The 19,144-nt window shown below is 48.2% G+C and overlaps 1 protein-coding gene across 6 annotated transcripts; it reads left to right on the top strand.

Annotated features, from left to right (window-relative positions):
- The first annotated feature begins 79 nt into the window (after positions 1-79).
- Positions 80-18,997, top strand: ADAMTS13 (ADAM metallopeptidase with thrombospondin type 1 motif 13). 6 transcript variants are annotated; one of them, XM_085076891.1, is made up of 29 exons: positions 80-292; positions 618-684; positions 1,477-1,760; positions 1,894-2,035; positions 2,377-2,513; positions 3,144-3,227; positions 3,305-3,429; positions 3,735-3,881; positions 4,223-4,357; positions 4,868-5,018; positions 5,637-5,741; positions 6,157-6,308; positions 6,409-6,472; positions 6,953-7,079; positions 7,452-7,600; positions 8,933-9,053; positions 9,705-9,785; positions 9,874-10,055; positions 10,475-10,610; positions 12,202-12,331; positions 12,944-13,133; positions 13,363-13,480; positions 13,789-13,918; positions 14,760-14,964; positions 15,455-15,755; positions 16,208-16,354; positions 16,815-16,991; positions 17,316-17,488; positions 17,753-18,997. In XM_085076891.1, the coding sequence occupies exons 1-29, from the start codon at positions 221-223 to the stop codon at positions 17,909-17,911; spliced, it is 4,191 nt and encodes a 1,396-aa protein (XP_084933017.1). In that variant the 5' UTR covers positions 80-220; the 3' UTR covers positions 17,912-18,997. The 6 variants fall into 6 exon arrangements, 5 of the variants coding, with proteins under 5 accessions (XP_084933017.1, XP_084933018.1, XP_084933016.1 ...); XM_085076892.1 differs by having other exon boundaries at positions 2,374-2,513; positions 13,366-13,480; XM_085076890.1 differs by having other exon boundaries at positions 2,374-2,513.
- The last annotated feature ends 147 nt before the right edge of the window (positions 18,998-19,144 follow it).

The raw sequence follows: 19,144 nt of genomic DNA, 5'->3' as shown, positions 1-19,144 counted from the left end.
CCGCCGGGGCTGGCGAACACCCTGGAGAACGGCGGGCGTTGCGCAAGGGCAGCCGCGCTCCAGCTGCCGGTGCAGCCGCGGCCCCCCGCGCCCCCGCTGCCGGCGTGTTTGCTCAGAGCGTGTTTGCTCAGAGCCTGCTTTCCCTCTTCCCTTCCGCTCCACGTGATGCCTTGGGCCGAAAACTCGCCCTGCTCGGCCCGCAGTCCGCGGCTCGTCCAGCATGACGGTGGGCTTGGCGCTGCGGGCGCTGGTGATGCTCCCGCTGGGGCTGTGCTGGCCGCCGCTCCCCGAGGTGAGTGTGACCTCCGGAACAGCCCTTCCAGGAACAATTGGGTGTTTCTAAGAAAAGCTAAACGATTAAAAAAAAAAACCAAGAAGAATCGTGTCGTCTCTTCTAAGCCAAACGCCGTCCGAGCTCGCTAATCACGGAGATAAAGCTGTTTCCCCTGTGGCTGTTGTGCAGCCCGGGCTTAGCGCGGAGTTAAACCACGAGAATTTGGCACTGGGATTGTTGAGCTGTTTGCTGGCGTTCCTTCCAGGTTAGGTCCGGTGAAGGGATAGTCTCGTATCCATTTGTTTTTCGTGAAAAAAATGTGAAACTCTTCTTCTTGTTGCAGAAATTCCTCAGCGCTTTGGATGCAGAAGGTGTTTTGTCTTACTTTGGAACCAGCTCAGTGCCTGATGGTATGCAGGGCTCAGTCCTTCGGTTTAGAACGCATCTGTCAGTTGATTTCTAATCCTGTGTGTTTGATAATGCTAAGAACACTTGCTAACAACCCCTGATCTGACGAGCATTTGGTGTTTCTGAGTCCCACTGCAAGTGAGACAGTCCAGGTTTCAGTGTGAGAGTGAAGAGCTGGGGCAGAATTCCAGAATTGCTGAAGGAGATATGTTCAATCTCTTTGCACATTTATGTATTGATGTTTTTCTACAAGATTATCAGATTTTCTGACTAAAGCTTTAGACTAAGGGCAACTTTAAAACCTTGTTAATGATTTTTTTATTTTTAAATAAACGCACAGAGAGATTTGTATGACCAGGTACCAGGTCTGGATTGATGATAGTTCAGAATAAAGATACGTTTTGAAACCCCAAATCCCTAAAGGAAGCATATTGTGTCCTTGAAGTTCACCTTCATCCCAGTGTCTTTTTCTGGATTGTGATAATTCCCACTCAGTAACACTTCACATCTGCAGGAATGAAACTCTCTCAGCCTTTGTTAGATAAACTGTTCTCCTTACTGAGAGAGCAAAAGCACCAATAAATTAGGTGCCAGTTTCTGCTGTGTGTTCCCAGTCAGATTATCCTCACTTTGGAATACCCAAAAGCACAGAAATTCTCTGACTGTTGACACCATGACCCCAAGAAGCACCAGTTGTCGTTTGGAGAGTATTTTTCCTAGGGAGATAGACCTTACATTGGTTTTCCTTTCTCATAACTGTTTCCTTTCTTCTGGTCTTATTTCATGTCTTTCAGTACCTGAGTTTGTGGTGGCTGAGCCAACTTGCCCTTGCAAAGAAGAACATTCTGAGCTGAGGCTCTGTCGGGTCCAGCATTGCTCCATCCAGGCCTGGGGCCAACTCTACACCTTTGAATTTCTAGAGGACCATGCTCTCCTTTCCTCCTCCTTTGTGAGCAGTCAGGTGGTGAACTCTTCCTTGATTTTACTGAAGAAATCCCCAGGGAGCTGCTTTGCAGGTGGAAATGCCCTGCAGCCTCCTGGGGCCACGAGCAGAGTCACCTACTGTGAAGGGCAGCTGGTGAGTAGGAGCTGCAGGAGCCTTTGGAGGGTGGCAGCTTCATGCACCAAACCTGTATGAACCATCCACACTATCTCCATGGATAGCAAATGTCTTTGGAATAACTCAGAGGTGGAATTTTTTTCTGCTTTAGCAAGGAGTCGTCGCTGTGGGTGAGGAGAAGATCCACATCAGGCCAGTCAGGAGCAAAGATGTGGCTCTGCTGAAGGATCTTGGCTTCTCCACACCCCACATTGTCTTCAAAAGTGCTGCAAGAGAGGCAAAGCCAGCAAGAGGTCAGACATAGAGAGGGAGCCCAGCTGGAAAAAGTTGTCTCCTGGTGGTGGGATTGCTTCCATGAGCTCAGAGGAAAAAATTGTGTCTAAAAATACATAAGTAGACTTGAAAATGTTTCTCACCTCTCTGGTTGATGTGGGTGGTTGTTATTTTGATAGCACAGGTGTGTTATTAAAGCTGCCAGCAGGTGAAACAAACCAACAGAAATGGGAAATCTGAGCAAACCCTTGAGAAGTGGACTTCCAGCTGTGTTCTTCCAGCCTTTGGGAAAAGGGAGGGGATCTGTAGGACCTTTTGTGGTGCATTTGAACTCCCTGTGTCCCTTTGTGCTGTCCAGCAGGGTGGGCTCCTCCTCGCCTGCAGAAGAGGGCTGAGGGAGCTGTCAAACATCTGGAGCTGATGGTGGTGGCAGGGCCAGATGTTTACTTGTTCCACCAAGAGGACACTGAGCGATACATCCTGGCCAACCTGAACATTGTGAGTAGCTCTGGGGTTGGGATGCTGTCCCAGACTGGGGTCCAGGCTGTGTCCCAGGCAGCACCTCTAGGAGGGTACTCTCAGGGTGGTTGGGGTTACCTGTGCTTCCCTGAGAACAGAATTCCCAAAATTCCCTTGTTCAAGGAGCTGCTTGAATAGAAGAAGATCTTAGAGGATTAAAAACCCAAATAGAAAGTGTAGCTCTTAACTTCATTACTAATGTTGTAGCTCAGATAAAGGGTTTTCTCACCTCATTGCTTTCAGTGGGATTGAGCTAAATCCACTGAATTAATCTTGCATTTTACATTTCAGTGTTCTAGTTCTATTACAGGATTTCCATAAATGTCTCCCTTTGCTATTATTAAGCATTTGGCTTTGCATTTTCTGTGTGTGTACTGCAGAAAAGTCTTTAGCATTCACTCTACCCTGTGAGACTTTTCATGCAGATTCTTCTCTTTGCTTCAGAGTATCTGACAGATCTAACCACTTCTCATCTCTTGACAGATTTATTCTCATTTTCAGTGCATATGTTAATGTTGTAGCTACCTTTGTAGTGAGTGCAGCCCAGGGAACAGAGAATGGCAATCCCCAAGGTCTCTTCTTTACTGAATCCTTTCTGTCTCTTCTCAGGGAGCAGAGCTGCTCAGAGATGCCTCACTGGGGGCTCATTTCAGGGTTCACCTCATACAAATGCTGGTTTTGAGAGAACCAGAGGTAAGGAGAGGACTGAGTTTGAGTGTTGTCCAAGCTCCAAGCTGTTTGCAATGTGCCAACGTGTGCCTTCCCTCCAGGCAGAGCTGAACATCACAACCAACATCACCTCCTCCCTCATCAGTGTCTGTGAGTGGAGCAAGAAGGTGAACCCCCAGAACGACTCTGACCCCCAGCATGCTGACATTGTCCTCTACATCACCAGGTGCTCAACCTCCCTGCCCTGGGAGGGACTGGGGGAATAGGATTAGGTCATTTTATTCAGTTCTGCTTGTCTGAGCACATTTGGATTTTTTAACAAGGAATCATCATAAATTTTGAGCAGTGGCTGCTGGTGAGACCTTACTGCTGCCATCTTGCCCCAGGGAGCTCCATGTGTCAAAAGAAATGTTAGACAGCTGGCAAAGCTAGACCAGGAAAGCTCAGATAAATTCAGCCAAATGTCTAGACCTGACTTTTTTAGCTGTGGGGGTTCTTTGCTCTTTCCTCTCTCTGTCTCCCTTACTTTAGGTTTGACCTGGAGTTGCCTGATGGGAACAAGGAGCTTCGTGGAGTGACTCAGTTAGGGGGAGTCTGCTCCTCCTTCTGGAGCTGTGTGATTACCCAGGACACTGGCTTTGACCTTGGAGTCACCATAGCCCACGAGATTGGGCACAGGTCAGTGGGAAACTGCCAGAGCAGCCCAGTGTGTTTTGTTCAGGTAAAAACATCCCCTAGTTAAGGAAAGAAGCAAAGGAACCTCTTGACATAACAGGGAGTTTCCCATGGATTATTCTAAACCTTTGGGTAATGGATTATTTTGAAAGATCTCCTTGCATTTCTTGCATTCCTGTATTCTGTGACAATTAGAAGCTGCAAAGAGGGAAGAAAACCGTTGTGACAACAGCAGAAGGAAAGGCTGCAGAGGGAGCTCAGTCCTTGCTTAGGGAAGGGAAGCTCTGAGGGAATCCAGCCTCTGGGTTTCTTCTCCTCAGGGCTCTGTGCTGCTTCTGTTACAGCCTTGGAATTGCCCACGATGGAGAGGGGAATCTGTGCAGCAGCAGTGGTTACATCATGGGCTCAGCAGGAAACCACAACAGCATTGACCTCACCTGGTCTCCGTGCAGTCGGGAACAGTTCCTGGCCCTTGTCAGGTAGGAATGGTTGAGTTCTTCAGTTCCCTGTGCTGGGAGCTTAGGAGAGAAAAACTCAAAGAATAAAAAAAAAATATTGAAAAATGAAGTACACTGAAAAGCTTGGTGTTTGTTTCTTTTTTAGCACTGGTTGCTGAGGTTAAACTAAATTTCTTCATGTAGTTGGAAGTGGCTTTGGTTGGTGCCTGACGTGCCTGGGCTGTGTTGGATTTCTCAGACACTACTCAGCCTGCACATTTTATTTACAACATCAGAGCATCCAGGCTCAGACAGGCATTGCTGTGTGCTGGCTGGGTGCAGGACAGGAATGGGATAGAGCTCCAGCAGCAGGGAGCTGAGAGCATCTCCAGGCAGCTGCTGCAACTAAATCCATCCCAGCCCACAGCGAGCATGTGTTGTCTGGGAAAGCAGCAGCCAACTCCCAGAGCAAAACTCAGCACAAGTTTGCAAACATGTCATTGTCCTCACTACCCACAGCTGGGAAAGTGATATTCCTTATGTTTCTATCAGTACAGGCCAAGCAAGCTGCTTGAATGACCTGCCGGACATGGACGGCAGCATCCCGGGATGGAAGCCTGGCTTGTACTATGGAGCAGATGAGCAATGTAAAATAGCCTTTGGCAGTGTGGCCACAGCTTGCACCTTTGCTGACAGCAATGTTGTAGGTAGAAAGTTTGTCTGTCTTGCTAAGGGCAGCAGGGAGATGTTCAGGAGGCAAAATTTGGGAAAAGGGGGTTGGCGACATTTTGATTCTGAAGGGATTGAAGGTGCTTTTCTGCCACGGGTTTTTTGGCAAGGCTTTTGAAATGTTTCCCTTCTCTCCATCACCTCCTTCCTCCTCATAAATCTCCTGTAAGGCTTGCACAGTTGGGTGCTGTTGTGCACAGCTGGCCTGGCAGTGCTGGGTGCACCCACCCAGGGTCCTGCCTTGGGGAGTTCTTGTTCACTGGGTTCCTCCAGCTTCCCTGCCACGGCTCAAATCCCTTTGTCTGGGAAGCACAGCGTGTTTAATAGCTGCCATCTGGACATGTTTTGTTAACGAGGAAACACTAAGGTGGGTGAAACTTTAATTGCTTCAGTTGATCATCTTGCAGCATTACAGCTGGCAGTGATGCTCTTTTGATTTGCCCACAGCTTTTTCCCAATAGCAGGAAAAATGAGGGAACTTGCATTGTTAGATGGCTGTGAGAATACCTGGGACATGCACTATTTAAACTTGTGGAACTGTCATGTTGTTGAGCCTGACTCCTTGAACTCCCTGATTTTCTTGTCACACCAGGACATCTGTAAAGTCCTCTCATGCCATGTGCAACCAGCAGACAAATCCAGCTGCACTCGGCTTCTTGTTCCCCTCCTGGATGGAACTGAGTGTGGGATCAATAAGGTAAGGAAGCTCCCACCAGGAGTGGGTGTGGGGGCTGTGGAGCTCAGACAGCAGAGCTTTGTCAGTGGCTGGGAGGTGCCTGGCACTTGGCCAGGGAGCTAAAGCCAGACACTCCAGTCATAAACTGGTACTCTTCTGTCCTGATCTTGGTCCTTCCATTTTGTGTGTGTCTCTGGAGCTGCCTTGCAGTTCTCTAGTCTGATCCCTGAGCTCTCCTGCTTGAAATGACCTGCCTGTTCTTTGCTTTGAGCCCAGCCTCATGTTAGACCCTAACTGGGAATGGGACTCTTGTGAGAAGGTGCCTCATTCACTTTGGGATTCTCTGTTACTGTCCTGCCAAGGATGGGGACTGGTGACTTGTGCCAACCTTTTAGATCCCAGCCTTGCTGCCAGCTGTGTGTGTTCTTGCTCCTAGTGGTGCTCCAAGGGTCAGTGCAGCTCTCTGGAGGAACTGAACCCCATGGCTGTGGTCCATGGGCACTGGTCTGCCTGGAGCCCCCTGTCCCCCTGCTCCCGCAGCTGCGGCGGTGGGGTCGTGGTGAGGCAGCGCTTCTGTAACAACCCCAGGTGAGATGTGGGGACCTGGCTGTTCTCAGGGCCTTGGGGCTGAGCTTTCCTCTTTGCTTGGGACAAACCTGCCTCTGTTGAGGAATTCTGTCGTTTCCAGGCCTGCTTTTGGGGGGCAGGAGTGCCACGGTGCCAGCGTGCAAGCAGAGATGTGCAATACGCAGGTAATGGAGCTCAGCGTCAGCTGAACTTCTGTCTGAACACTGCTTGACACTTTGAGGGCTGCCCTGGCAAGGAGGATTAAAGATCTGGTGTCCAGGAGAGGTACTGGTGCCACTGAGGGCAGCAGGATTATTTAGTAGCATTGTTCACATGTAGTGAAGAATTTTCTGTTTTCACCCATAGCAGGACAGATGCTGAGAAAATACTGACTCACTATGATAGTTTTTTTCAGAGAGACTTGGTTGTATTCTTTCCTGTTGTCCTTATTTGTTTTGTATAAATAGCAAAGATACCAGCTACCAAGCACAATTCTTTGCATATCCTGCAGCCTCCCTTTACAGTGCTGTTCTTTCTTTGCAGTTGTTTGGGTGTTTTACCTACCAGCCCCTGCATTTTGCCTTTAGCTAGAGGGTTAAATGCTGCTTGGGATCCTGTACTCAGTCACTTCCTTTCCTCACACACACAATCTCTCTGGGATCCAGGCCTGTCTGATGACCCAGCAGGACTTCATGACTGAGCAATGTGCAGCATCAAATCTGAAGCCACTGTATCTTGATGTAGAAACACCATCCTTTTATACCTGGACTTCTGCTGTTGGCTTTGCCAAAGGTAAGGAATGTCTGAAACCTCAGTTTTTGCAGGGAGTGCTCCTGGACTTGTCTGTAGTGTGGAGTTAAAAGCCTGTTTCACTGAGTGTTTTAATTCTTACATGAAGCCTGGGTACTCTCTGACAGATCATAGGATCCCAGAATGATTTGGGTTGGAAGGGACCTTAAAACTCATCCCATTCCAGCCCCAGCAATGAGCAGGGACACCTTTCACTGTCCCAGGTTGCTCCAAGCCCTGTCCAGCCTGGCCTTGGACACTCCCAGGGATGTTCCCATCCTGTCCACAACCTCTCTGGGTTTCTTCCCATTGCTTGATGGGCAGCCACGTGCCTTCCTGAGAGAGTAACTCCTTCCTTGTGCCTGCCTGCTCCAGGGGACCTGCTGTGCAAGCACATGTGCAGGGCTGTGGGGAAGGAGTTCATGGTGAGCCGCGGGGAGAGTTTCCTGGATGGAACCAGGTGTGAGCAGGATGACACGGAGCACCACGGGGATCTCCATCTCTGTGTGATGGGGAGATGCAGAGTAAGTGGCTGGGGAATCCAGGTGAACCCCTGACAGGTGATCTGCACCAAAGGAGCCAGGGGAAATCATGCTAGGAAAGAACACAGTGTCCCCAACAACAGAGAGAGCTTTTCTCAGAAGAGAGTTTTGTTCTTGGTGTGTTGGATGGAGTCCAAAAATCTACTGTTCTGTCTGTGCATCCAATGCCAATGCCCTCTAGATAAGACATTCTGCTAATTATGTAGTAAACACACAGGGCTATTCATCCCTAATCCGAGAAGCAATTGGTTTATGTGTTGGTGGAGGAGACATCATTAGCTGCTCAGTTTGCCTGCTGTAATTAGCCCCATAAAATGCTGACTGTCTCGGAGGGAAGTTACATGACTTGAATCACTGAGTCAGTGGCAAGATAAGGAGCAAAACCTGGGAATCACAAGTCCACAGATCTGATTTTTGGAGTATCACTGATGAAAACTGAAGTATGACTTCTGGAGTTTTTTTTTTCTGGGTTGGACCTGAGGAAGGCATTCTTTTCCGATGACCTTGGACACAACTCCCCCGCGCTGTCTGCGTTTTAGGAACTGCTCAGTGCTGAGCCGGGTGGATGTTTGCTGTTGTTTCTTTACATTCCCAGAATACTCCTTGTAAATTTTATGTTTTTCTCATTATCCTCGTGCTCACCATGTCCTGTGAAGTGTTTCCCCCCATGAACAGCAGAGGGTGTAGGCACAACCTGCTCTGATTTTGGCTGTTTTATTGGCAGCAGTGATAAATATGCATGTTATGGCAGCTTCCAAAGCCTGGGATCAGTGCCTCCAGCATAAATTCAGCAGTTGCACATGTTTTGCTGTTAAGCCTGCTGAGATCCTCCTGTAGCTTTGTGTAAATTAGTCTTGTTCGTGGGAATGGGGATAGAATCTCTCCTCTGAGTTCCACGGGGCTGAAGGATGTGAGCTAGGTTTGGCTTTGGAGTCTGGGGAGCTAAAGATTCCTCCAGAACCTGCCATTCATGTTTACTGTTCTCCTGGGTTTTTGCTTTTTCCTCCCTCCCTCCAGAAGGAGTTTGTAGAAGAGAGCACAGAGCTTTGGGTTTAGGTCACAGGAGAGATCTTTTTTGGGCTGCTTCTTGTGGGAAAGAAAATGTCACAGTTCCTGAAAGTTGTGCTCTCAGCTAAGACCTCCCAGTCCCTGGCTTTGCACGCTGCTGCCCAGGGCTAGATCTATGTACAAAATGCATCTTTTTCTCTGTTGTCTTCCTAAATCCAAATTACAAGTGGAAAGGCAGTTTCAGGAATGCAGGCAATGCTGCTTTTGCTCACTTGTTTTCTCAGACAGACTCTCCCCTCTGCTCAGGCATTTGGGTGTGACGGCCAGATGGGCTCCAGGAAGGTCATGGATCCCTGCAAGGTCTGTGGGGGTGATAACTCCACTTGCACCAAAGTGAGTGGATCCTACACAGAAGGAAAAGCTAAAGGTGTGTGGCCCTCCCCCTCAGGCTCTGCATTGTGGGGCTGTCTGTGTGCAGAGTCAGTGTTCACAATCTTCTGTATGTGACTTCTTCCTTGTCCTGCTTGGTTTTATTTTGTGGAGGTTTTGGAGATGGATTGTGGGTGGTCCAGTGCAGAGGGAGGTAGCTGTTGTGTAGGCAGAATGCCTTTTTTTGTCATAATTCTCTGGAGATGGATCAGAAATGTGACTGTTTGAGAAGTCCAGCAAATTACTGGGAGTTGGGGGTGGTATCAGATCATAGAATCATAAATATCCTGAGTTGGAAGGGATCCACAGATCACTGGATCCAACTCCTGGCCCTGCAACAGGGCAGCCCCAAGAATCCCACCATGTCCTTGAGAGTGTTGTCCACACTTCCTAAGATGTTACATTTGGGAACAGCTCTGGCTCTTGCAGTCACACCTAGAGCTATTAGCAGAGAACGTCAAAAGAACAAAGGAAAGGTGAGAACAGGACACAGAATCCAGCTCACTTCTGTTTGCTCTATCACCATCACTGGTTCAAGTCAGGGAGTAGGCTCAGTGTGAGTTCAGGAGTTGAGCTGCAATCCCCAGCCTTTCCCAGAGAGGTTCAGTGGTGGAAGGTGACCACATCTCCCTCCTTTCCATCCTTCCAGAGTATGTGACATTTCTGTCCCTGCCCTACAACACCACCTCGGTGCACGTTGCCAACAGGAGGCCTCTCTTCACACACCTGGGTGAGTGGAGTGAAAAGGAGAGGAGCACCAGGGGATCCTGGTGACCACATCACGTCTCCTAACCTCACTGCTGCTCTGGCTTCTCCAGCTGTGAAGGTGAAAGGAGAGTACGTGGTGGCTGGAAAAGGAAAGATCTCCCAGAATGTCACCTACCCGTCAGCTCTGGAGGACAGCCAGATCAAATACCAAGTGTTCCTCACCAAGGACAACCTGCCAAGCCTGGAGGAGATCCATGTGGATGGGCCAACACAAGAAGAAATTGAGATACAGGTAAATTAAAGCAGCAGAGGTGGAAGGAGGCCAGTCAGAAGTGGGCAGGTTTGTGTGGCTCTGCTGCAGAATGCAGGTGTGGTGGGTTCAGGTGACTTTGGGGAGATGCTGTTCACTGAAGAGGGATAGTATTGCTTTTTTGGGGGATGGCTAGGGATTGGCTGCCCACAGGGTTCCTGCAGGTCTGGGGGTGACTGTGTGTGGAAAAACCACACTGAGTTAAACCTTCTGCTTCTCTAAATCATTTTCAGTGCTCAGAATTCACAGGGTAAATGCTCTGACTGCATCTGGCAAGAGCAGAGGCATTGCAGTGAGGCTCAGGGTTGGATGGACAAAAGGGGGACTGGCTTCTCCTTCCTCCAGCCTAAGAAATAAATCCAAATTTTCTTGTGCATTGACCACAGTTTTTCCTTCCCCAGGTCTACAGGAGGTACACAAAAGAATATGGCAATGCCACCAACCCAGACATCACCTTCAGCTACTTTGTCCCCAGGGAGAACCTGACCTACCTGTGGATTCCTCAGCAGGGCCCTTGTTCAGTGACCTGTGGGGAAGGTGAGGCAGCAGGACTCAGTCTTTACTTTTTGTGGAGATTTCTGGCTTAGTCTGGACTGAATTTAAAAGCAGATTGCTGGAAGTGATTGCTGCAGTTGCCAGCGTTAAACTGAACCAAAGATAAAAAGTGGTGGAGCTTTGGAATTAAATTAGCAAATCAGCAAATGAGCTGAATCATCAAAATGATACTGAAAATCTTTGATCATGGAGAGGATTTTTAAATAGGTTTTAACTGAACTCTTGGTTTGAAGACTAAATAATTTTCTCAGATTTTTCAAAGTTATTGAAGACTGTAATTTGAAGTTGGCTAAACATCACAAGTCTGAGACCAAAGGGGTATCTGGTGTCTAACTAAAGCCTCAGAGCTAATTATGAAACGACCTTCTTAGAATTCTATTCCTGTGCCATGGCTAATCCTTTCTGTCTCCCTAAAGGAATCATAATGCAGATTGTAACAGTTCACTCTGATAAATGGTCTGACATCTTGTTTACCAGATAATTCAGATGACACTGTCAGGCCTCTCAAGACTTCTGTGACAAGGATTTAGAAAATGCATTAATGAATATTTATGGGAGTCAATCTATGCAACTAGTTATGCCTGGAGAGCTTTTCTCCAGCAAATCCCCCAGGTGAGCTGATTGCTGAAACCCTGAAGTGAAGAACTCAAAATGCTCCAGAGCCTCTAGCTGATGCAGCCACAAACAGAAAAAAATGAGAATTTCGGGACTTAAAATAACAGAAAGTTGAGAATCTGAGCTGAAATTGCACCTTGAGAGCTGAAAGTGATGCACAGGCCCTCCTTAGCAATAGTCATTATTTGAAAACAAGGAGGGTAGAGCAGAGATGAGGCTGCTGATTGATTCTGGACATCTGCTGCTCAGGGTCATGCTGCTTGAGATTCAGGAATGCCTGGCTCTCCTTGTATGCAGCCCATTCACTGAAAGGAGACTCCTTGTAGCTTTGCTTGTAATTTCTCTGAGTTTAACTTTTCATCTGCTTAGCCTTTTAGGTTCATTATTGTTAAAAATCTTTTTTATAGCTGTAGCTTATGAATATTTCATTCCTTGCCTGCTGCAGGCACTGAAAGTCTCCAGTTTCTCTGCCAGTACCTCTAGTCTGGTTTTGGCTGTTGATGATCCCTTTGAGGAGGTTGGCACAGTGCTGTCTGAGCACAAAGGCTGTGTGATATTACCTGCTTAGTTCTGCACAATGGCATTTAAAACCAGCTCCCTCCTAGAGCTTATTTGCTGTCCCTCATCAGTCAGGTCATTAGAAGTAATTTATTCCAAATTATGATGGATATCCCTGTCCTTTCAAACAGCCAGTTTAGAGCAATCTTTCCATTTTGGCAGTGGATTATCAATCAGACTTCTCCTCTGCTGGGGTGCTCACCTTGGAAAATCACTTGAAGACTCTTGAGGGAGGTTGTATCACTGAGAAGGGGTTTGTGTGTTTGCAGGAAATCTGCACAAACCCCATTTTCTCACACAGGTGATTGAGTAAAGCAAAATCACTGCATCTTCCTGCCATAACAGAGGTGAGTTCTTCCCTTTGCTTATAACTTCAATTCCTTTTCCTTTTGTATGCCAGGGGTGCGAGCAGTGGCTTATGAGTGCTTTGATCAGACCAAGAATGCAGTAACAGAGGATCAGTGGTGTCTGGATTTGCCCCAGCCCCTCCCAGAGCACAAGCCCTGTGCCATGGAGCCATGCCTCTACAGGTTGGTGTTCCTGGGAGCTCAGCTGAACTCCTGCTTCCCTTTTCTGTGGCAGTTAACCCAGGCTCTGCATTTGTGTTGTGCAAGGTGGCAAAAAAGAGAGGTATGAAGTAGTTTCCTCCTAATTGGAATGGTGTAGCAGATCCCAAACTGTGCTCTGTCTTTCCTAGTCCCATGAGGTAACTGAGGAATGGGAAATAGTCATTCCAATTTTTTATAGTAGTCTACTAAATGATATTATGAGGTCATGGCTAGAAAAAGATACTTCTCATAGCCTTTCCAAGGTGGTGCCAACAAAGAGAGTCAACCGTTGTGTTAATTATTCTGGAAAGAGGATCAAGGGCCAAGCCTGACCAGACATTGCCCTCATAGACATTTTAGTGTTCAATCAAAAGTGATTACACTGTGAATTATATCTCCTTAGCCTAGGTTCTTTTAGTCCTTGAGAGCTGTCAGTGAAAGGACTTAGATTGTCCTCTCGATCACATCCAGACAGGGCTTTTGAAACAGAGAAGCTGAATAGTCTGCATGACCCATTTCTGTAATCAGTGGCTGGAGTAATAAACCCCCAGGATGCAGATGGGAGACAGAGTGATGCAATTGCCTCCCATTTAGGTGGAAGATGTCTCAGAGAGATGAATGCTCTGCTGTCTGTGGGACTGGAGTTGCTCAGCAGAACCTGACCTGTGTGCAGTTCCAGGATGGATTGGAGACTGTGGTGGATGACAGCTTGTGCCCAGCAGAAGAAAAACCTCTCTCCCTTGTGCCATGTGTGGTCAATGTCTGCCCTTTGGGCTGGGACAAAGTGAGTTGGGCTGATTTCAGGAGCCTCACTGGGAGCTTTGCACTTTTATCCACCAGTTAAGAGCCACCAGCTTACTACTGGAGCCTGGAGGGTGCTTTAAACCGTTGCTCTGCCCAGTTAAAGGTTCATTCTGTCACTTCAGACAGCTCCATCCCTCTTAAATCATGCTGGATTCCTCAGTTCATAGTGCTGGTTTGTTCAGGACAGCTGTTTTTTGCTCTGTTCTGAGGAGGAAGATGCACACTTACTGCAGCCTCTGGAGTCACTTGGGCATATCCAGCTGGAGAATCGGACTGTGTATGTCTGGAGCCCTGTAGCTGGGGAGTGCTCTGTCTCCTGTGGTAGAGGTGAGACCTTTCAGTGCTGCAGGGAAATGCTGCTTGGCTGTAGGTGTGAGTTCAGTGCCTGGGAACCTCGGGGCCCACATGGTCTTTCCCCCTCTACAGTTCTAAGTATAGCTGTGATCACAATTTTTTTTTAAGAGGCAACAGGGTCTGGCTAAGAATAATTTGGAAGGTGGTCTGGCTGCTGCTGTGCTTAAGAGGTGGGGGATGAGCGCAGGAAGTGTGACTTGGGCAGAGTTTGCTTGTTTTGTACACACAGGTGACTTCCTTTCCACCTTTGCACACAAACCATGCATTGCTTCCCTTCCTAGGTAAGACTCAGCTGCACTATGTTTGTGTGGCTTTTGACACCAGAGAAGAAACCCAGGAGGAAAACTGCCAGCCAGTGCCAAAGCCAGAGAGCAGGGTGGAAGTCTGTGACCTCAACCCCTGCCCACCAAGGTAAAGCAGTTACCAAGAGACACTGAGCCAGTCAGGGGTCTTTCCTTTCTCTCTGTGTCTCCAGGGACATGATAAAGGAAGGCTCAGGCTACTTTCCCCTTCTTTTGGAAGCACAACCAGCTGCAAAAAACTGTAGCACTGCTCCATATCACCAAACTCAGAGTCTTTCCTGGGTTGGTAGATCTCAGGCATAAATCAGTGTGGTCCTCAGAGTGTGAGTCCAGAGAAAAACTGAAAACCTCTCCATCCCTTATTACTCTGGGGAAGTAGGAACAAATCCGTGGCTGCAAAAGGTGGTGACACATGTGCCAGCTGTGCAGTTCCCACATAGCATCAAGGAAAGTAGCAAGAATTAAATACTCTCAGAATCTGGAATAGCTGCATGAAAACTGAAGGAAATGGATTGTACTTTCCTTAGGATTTGTGATGAGCTTGCCCTGCCGTGTTTGCTGTGGGACTGCAAAGCTACCGGAACTTTTTTTACAGGATGCCACTCCCAGGGCCTCTGGGTCTGATCCTGATTTGAGAGTTCAGTGGTGTGTGTTTTGGAGGGAGATAAGATTGTTTCTGCAGTTAAGCCTGTGTGTGACACCCTGGGCAGGGCAGTGATGGACACAGAGTAAGACTCTGTGTGGATTTGGAGTCTGTGGGCTCTTGGCAACATGGAAATGCCCTCTGTATCCAACTCCAAACCTGCTCCAGGCTGCATCCCAAGTATCATAGACCGTGTGAGGCAGAGGGTGAAGAAGGAGGAAGGGTGAGGGAGCTGCAGTGCATTTTCTGCAGTGAGACAGAGGGTGGGGATTCATCACTAACTCATTTTTCTCCTCGCTGCTGTCAGGTGGAAGGTAACCCCAGCTGGGCCCTGTTCCTCCAGCTGTGGGATGGGCTTAGCAGTGCAGCTGGTCACCTGTGTGCAAATCCTCCATGGCCAGGAGGTCTTGCAGGAGGAACATTTGTGCCCTGTGGCAGAGAAGCCCCTCACCAGTGTCCCCTGTGTCATCCGAGTGTGCTCTTATGAGTGGAGTTTCAGCGACTGGTCAGAGGTACCTGCTCCCCTTCAGATGCAGCATTTTTACAGCTCTTCCCTTCCCTGAAGGCCAGAGGGGAGAAATACACCTTCTGCCTTGTCTATTGGCTTCCCACAGAAATGCTAAACTGTTTCCAAGGATGTTTTCCATCCTTTCCACTGCCCTGTGTTTAACAGCCGTAGGTTTGCTTCCCACCTTCCTCAGCTAAAGTTTTGGCTGCAGCTTAGAAATGGTTTTGGCATGTTTTCTCCTGGAATGCAGATATTTTGGGATTTTTTTTTTTTTTTTTTTTAAGGAAGTGGTTCTGCAATTTAAATAGATAGTTTGGAAGATCCCCTGGAAGGTGGGGCATCTTATAGCTGATAGAACAAGAGCACTGACAGGGCAAGTGGTAGAAAAGCAGCAGTGAATCCCCCAAAAATCATACCTGAGCCTGTTGATGCATTTATTTCCAAATACCAACTGAAATTCAGGGATAAAGGCCTGTGGGTTTCTCCCTCTGCAGTGTTCAACCTCCTGTGGGAATGGCATTCAGACCAGGCAGGATTTCTGCCTCAGCTCTCTGACCCACAAGCCCGTGAATCCCCTTTTCTGCCGGCGCTTCCCCAAGGCCGTCGTGGTGCGTGGCTGCTCTGCAGGGCCCTGTCCTGAGCAGGAGGGGACCCTGTCCCCCCCTGGGGCACAGCTGCAGCCAGTGACATCAGCCCCACGCCTGACAACAGCCACAGCTGCCACTGAGCACAGACACAAGGAGCTGGATGTGCCTCTGTCTGCTGGGCCTCGGGAGCAGACAGAGCATGGTGGAGGTGAGGAGGACACTGCCAAGAGATGCTTCCTGCATGGAGCTGGGCTGTGGGGATCTTGCTGCCACTCAGGGACAGGAGAATGGAGGGAATGCATCTGGTTGGGAGGGAAAACCTGCTGTTCCAGCATGTCCATGTTACCTGAGCTAGGAACAGTGACTTGCTTCCCAAAATTCTTCTGACTCGGGAGCCCATGGGACAGCAGCTCAAGACTTCAGGGGGTGTTTGGACAATACTCTGATATAATTCCTGGAGTAGTCCTGTGCAGGGCCAGGAGTTGGACTCCATGGTCCTTGTGGGTCCCTTCCAACTCAGGATATTCTGGGATTCTGTGACTCTTCCCATGCTTTGCCCAGGTGTGCATTCACCTGTTCATTGTGCCACAGAGGGAATGGCTTTTTTCCTGCAGCTGTAGTTCCTCCTGGGTGTATTTCTCACCTGTCTCTGCTGCCCAGGTGTCTGTGGAAACCTCTTTCTCAATGCCTCTGGGATCATCAACATGACAGGGGTGGAGAGCAGGGACTGCACGGTGACAATTGGGCGTCCCCTGCGGGAGGAGATCTCAGTGACCATCCTGGAGAGCTCCCTCAACTGCACTGCAGGTACTGCCTGGGGATCTGGGATCCAGCCTGGCCCTTGGGCAGAGCTGCACCTCTTTTGGTGCTCTCAAAGGTCCTGGCTGCCTCAGAGCCTGTGGAATCTCTGAAACTGTTTTACTGAGCTTTCCTGTTGCACCAAGTTGTTGCCAGATGGAGCAAAATGAAGATGCTGCTTGGTCCTCCCCTCACACAATGGCTTCTTAGCTGTTTTGTTGGTGGAGATGAGATGAGAGGAGTTTAAAGGGGTTAAAGAAGCTGCTTGCTTTGGCCTGTTAGAAAACTCTGATATACCCTCTAGCTGGAATCAGCACAGTTAGATTAGCTAACTGGGCTGTTCTCATGACAGATTTTGATAAGATAGAAACAAGATGCAGAAATTACTCGATTCCAGGCCTGGATGAGATCGACTGTGGCTTTTGCTTCAAGAAAAAGTGTTTCTAGGCCCTGTGCTCATCCGTTCCAGGTGAGGTCCTGCTGTTCTCTGGGCGAATGATGTGGAGGACAGGCTGCAGGAAGCTCACTCTGTCACTGATAAATTCCAGAACCAACACACTGATTGTGAAACAGCGAGTTGTGCTGCCAGGAAACGGGGTCATTCTGCAGTACAACAGCAGAGCTGCAACGAAAAAATATTACCAAGGTACTGTACTGAAAGTTTTGCTGTTGCTTTAGATTAAGGCCCACAGAGTTGTGTGAATGGTGGTTGCCTATGGAAATCTGTGGAAACCTTGCTTCACTTTTAGAAACTAGTAAGGTCCTTCTTGAGGAGTGTTGGAATTAGTATTAATTGTGGATTGCCCCTTTGTTTTAAAGGCAAACCCCCTACAGGTGTTTGCTGTTTGGAGATTCCCAGATTGAAATCCTTAGAGAATCTGTTCTGCCTGTGTTTAATTTAAATTACTCCTTCCTTGGAGATGCTGGAAACTTCTCTAAACCATTTTCTCTTCTCCCTTTGCCCTGTCAGACTGTGACCAGCAGCTGTTTGGCCCCCAGGGTGAAATAGTGAACCCTGAGCAGAGGCAGGAGGTGGTGTGTCGGACTTTCATCACGGTGGCTCCGCGGCAGCGAATCTCAATCCGCGCCCTGAGCACAGACCTGGGCCCTGAGGGCAACCAAACACTCTTCAACTACATCCTGGTGAGCAGTCAGGAACCTCAGAGCAGTGGTTTGGATGGGAACAAACCCTTCTCCTTGAGAGCTTCCCACCCAGATGCACAGCTCAGTCACAAATCAGGGACTCTGCTCTCTGTTGGCTAAATGTAGATGGGAATGAGAACTCCTGATATCTACTGTCTTTCTTCTTTTCCCCGAGTGACCAATTTGGAAGTCTCCAGTATTTTTTAGGTATTTATTTCATTTGTAGCCTGCTGAGATAAAATGGTTTGGTCTTCCTTCCTGCAGGTCCGAGATGTCAGCACCATGAAGACAGTGGTGTTCCATGGGAAGCAGCAATTCCTCTGGCAGTCAACAGGAAGCCAAGCTGAAATTGAGTTCCATGAAAATGTTAAGGATCACAGAACCCATTTTTGGGCTGAATATCATGCTATTGAGCCCAAATAAACAGAGCCAGAGCCACTGCACTGAGAAAGGCCCAGTTAGTCACTGCTCAAGGCACACATTTAATCTTCTTGCAACTCTTCCTCATCTTTTGAGTAAGAACAATATCTGCTGACTCCTTTGGGATCTCTGCGTTGATAATGATCACACAAAAGACATGTAACCCCCAAATATTTAGCAAATCTCCCTCATATGGATTTCTTGGCTGATTTGGTTGGCATTAATGCAGTTTACATGTCTGCAGGTGGTGACTTGGACCCTGAAGTGTCAGGGTCCTGCCTCTGTAATGTGCTGGGACCTTTTAGGAGAGTCATTTCATTTCTCAGTGCCCCAGTACTAACCTCTGTACACCACAAGTTATACTTCAGCCATTAGATTCACTCTCTTGCAGTGTAATTGCCCCTCAAAACTGGGCTACAGTGAAATTCTGGAGTGTATAAGGAAGGCAAAGGTGTGTATGAAGATGAGCTGCCAGCACAAGGTGTGTGGGGAGGGCAGAGCCACACTAGGACAGGTCACTCAAAGCTTGAATGTTTTCAGGAGTTGGCTGAACTGAGGCACTGCTGGCCTGGGCAAGCCCTGGTGACAGCTGGCTTTGTGTGGGAGGACTAAATGACAACCTGAGGTCTCTCCCCAGCCACCCTTTCTGTGGTTCTGCTGTTGTGTATCTGACAGTGATACCAGCACTTCTTCTCTCTGAGAAAATAAAATAATTCTGTCTCTTAGTGCCAGGTTTGATGCCAAGACTGACTTCCTCAGATAAGAACAGTAGCTGTGCTGTTATTCTATATCTTCATTTGACAGGGACTGTGGTTGAGGCTGCATGGACAAAGCTGTAGCAGGAAGAGGGATTTCAGAGCAGTGGCAAATATTCACATGAGTTTCATTTAAATTTACTTTTTAGGGTTTCTTTTTTTTTAAATATCTTGAACATGGGATTGTGCTTTGGTCCAAGTCTGTCATCCTCCTCAAAATCACAATATACTGTTTAAAGGGTCTTCTCTGCACCTGGAGCCTGGCTGGACACATCTGCACTTGCTCTTCACTCTGGATGCAATAAATGGTTCTGCCTGGGCAGTTTTAACCCTGCTTCTGCTTTCTCTCAGTTGGATTCCCTGACATCCTTCTACAACCACAACTATTCTCCTTAATTAATAGTTGTTTTTTTGCTGGTTAAACCTGGAGTTTTTTGCTTGCCAGCCTCCAGATTTACGTTCCATCCCCGCAAGAGCCAGA

This window comes from Lichenostomus cassidix, chromosome 17, assembly GCF_008360975.1.
Source record: "Lichenostomus cassidix isolate B80296 chromosome 17, HeHo_3.0, whole genome shotgun sequence".
Classification (NCBI taxonomy): domain Eukaryota; kingdom Metazoa; phylum Chordata; class Aves; order Passeriformes; family Meliphagidae; genus Lichenostomus; species Lichenostomus cassidix.
The sequence above is the reverse complement of the archived record's forward strand: the minus strand, read 5'-3'. Positions and strand labels throughout refer to the sequence as shown.

Bases quoted from the DNA above. Each gene is read 5' to 3' on its own strand.
- ADAMTS13 (XM_085076890.1), top strand. From the start codon at position 221: ATGACGGTGGGCTTGGCGCTGCGGGCGCTGGTGATGCTCCCGCTGGGG. The intron at 3,430-3,734 runs GTGCTCAACCTC...CCCTTACTTTAG, and splicing joins ATTGTCCTCTACATCACCAG to GTTTGACCTGGAGTTGCCTG. The intron at 16,355-16,814 runs GTACTGCCTGGG...CATCCGTTCCAG, and splicing joins CTCCCTCAACTGCACTGCAG to GTGAGGTCCTGCTGTTCTCT.